Raw genomic sequence first — 1107 nt, 5'->3', positions numbered from 1 at the left:
GGGGGGGGGAAATAATAATTAATAAACTAGTATTGATTAATTTACATCTCTCTCTCGCTTGTGCGTTGGTAGAAAACCGGCTGCAGTCCTGGGAGCGCGCAGGGAAGCCCCAGCGCCGGGGCGCAGCCCTTCGCCGCCGCCGCCGCGGCAGCAGCGCCGGGCGGGGACGCGCCGCTCCTGCTGCCGGTACCGCCGGGCCGGGCGCTCCCTTCCCCCGCTCCCCACCCCCGCCCCAGCCCGGCGCTCACTGCCCCCAGCTGCTAAAACCGATCTCCTGCTTGTATCTGTTGGTGAGGACGTTGGCCTTGCGGGTGAGCTTGGAGAGGACCGAGTGGAGTCCGCTGAGGTGGTAGTGGAACTGCTTCTCCAGGTCCTCCTCCCCCTCGCCCTCCTCGGCGGGCCCGCCGCCCAGCTTGTCCTTCTTGCGGGCCGCCTCCTCGCCGGCCGGCGGCTGCACCACGCCCCACTCGATGTCGTTGCGGATGGACTTGAGCAGCATGTAATGGCTGTACATGTCCCTGCGGGAGAAGTAGGCGCCGGGGTCGCCGGGTGGGAGAGCGGCGTCCCGCTGCGGGCAGACGGCTCCCGCCGCGTCCAGCTCCTCCAGCAGCAGCGGCACGTCCCGCAGCAGGCTGGGCACCATCACCGTCTGGTCCATGTTGTTGACGGCGCCGATGAAGCGGTTCATGGCGTTGAAGAGGGAATACTTCTGGCTGTACGAGTCGCAGATCTGCATCATGCCGGCGGAGGGGAAGGTGAAAGCTTGACGGGGCGGTTCGGACCGCGGGGCTCCTCCGGCGGCGACCTCCTCCTCCTCGCTAGCGGCACCGGCTACCCTCCGCCGCCGCCTGGGCTCGGCGGCTGCTCGACAGCACAGTCCTGCGGGGAGGCGGTGGCGGCAGGCGCCGAGGTTAGAGGCTGCTAGCTCTCTCGCTCTCCCTCTCTCCCTCCCTCCCTCCCTGCCCCCAGCCCGCCTTCCCCTCCCGCCGCGGCCGCCTTTATCCTCGGCCCCATCTCCTTTTTTAGGCTTCCCCTCCCCGTGCCTGCTCGTCGCCCCTCCGCCTCCCCCTCACCCCACCCCCCGGCCGACCTCCCGGCGCACCCCGT

General features: G+C 69.1%; 1 protein-coding gene across 1 annotated transcript; it reads right to left on the bottom strand.

Moving 5' to 3' along the window:
* Positions 1 to 244: 244 nt before the first annotated feature.
* MID1IP1 (MID1 interacting protein 1) lies at positions 245 to 739 on the bottom strand. The gene has a single exon (XM_086471419.1). The coding sequence runs from the start codon at positions 737 to 739 to the stop codon at positions 245 to 247; it is 495 nt and encodes a 164-aa protein (XP_086327545.1).
* Between the last annotated feature and the right edge of the window lie 368 nt (positions 740 to 1107).

The sequence above is a fragment of the Leptosomus discolor genome, chromosome 1 (assembly GCF_034619465.1).
Source record: "Leptosomus discolor isolate bLepDis1 chromosome 1, bLepDis1.hap2, whole genome shotgun sequence".
Lineage (NCBI taxonomy): Eukaryota > Metazoa > Chordata > Aves > Leptosomiformes > Leptosomidae > Leptosomus > Leptosomus discolor.
Note: the sequence above shows the minus strand (reverse complement) of the source record. Positions and strands in the feature narration are given on the sequence as shown.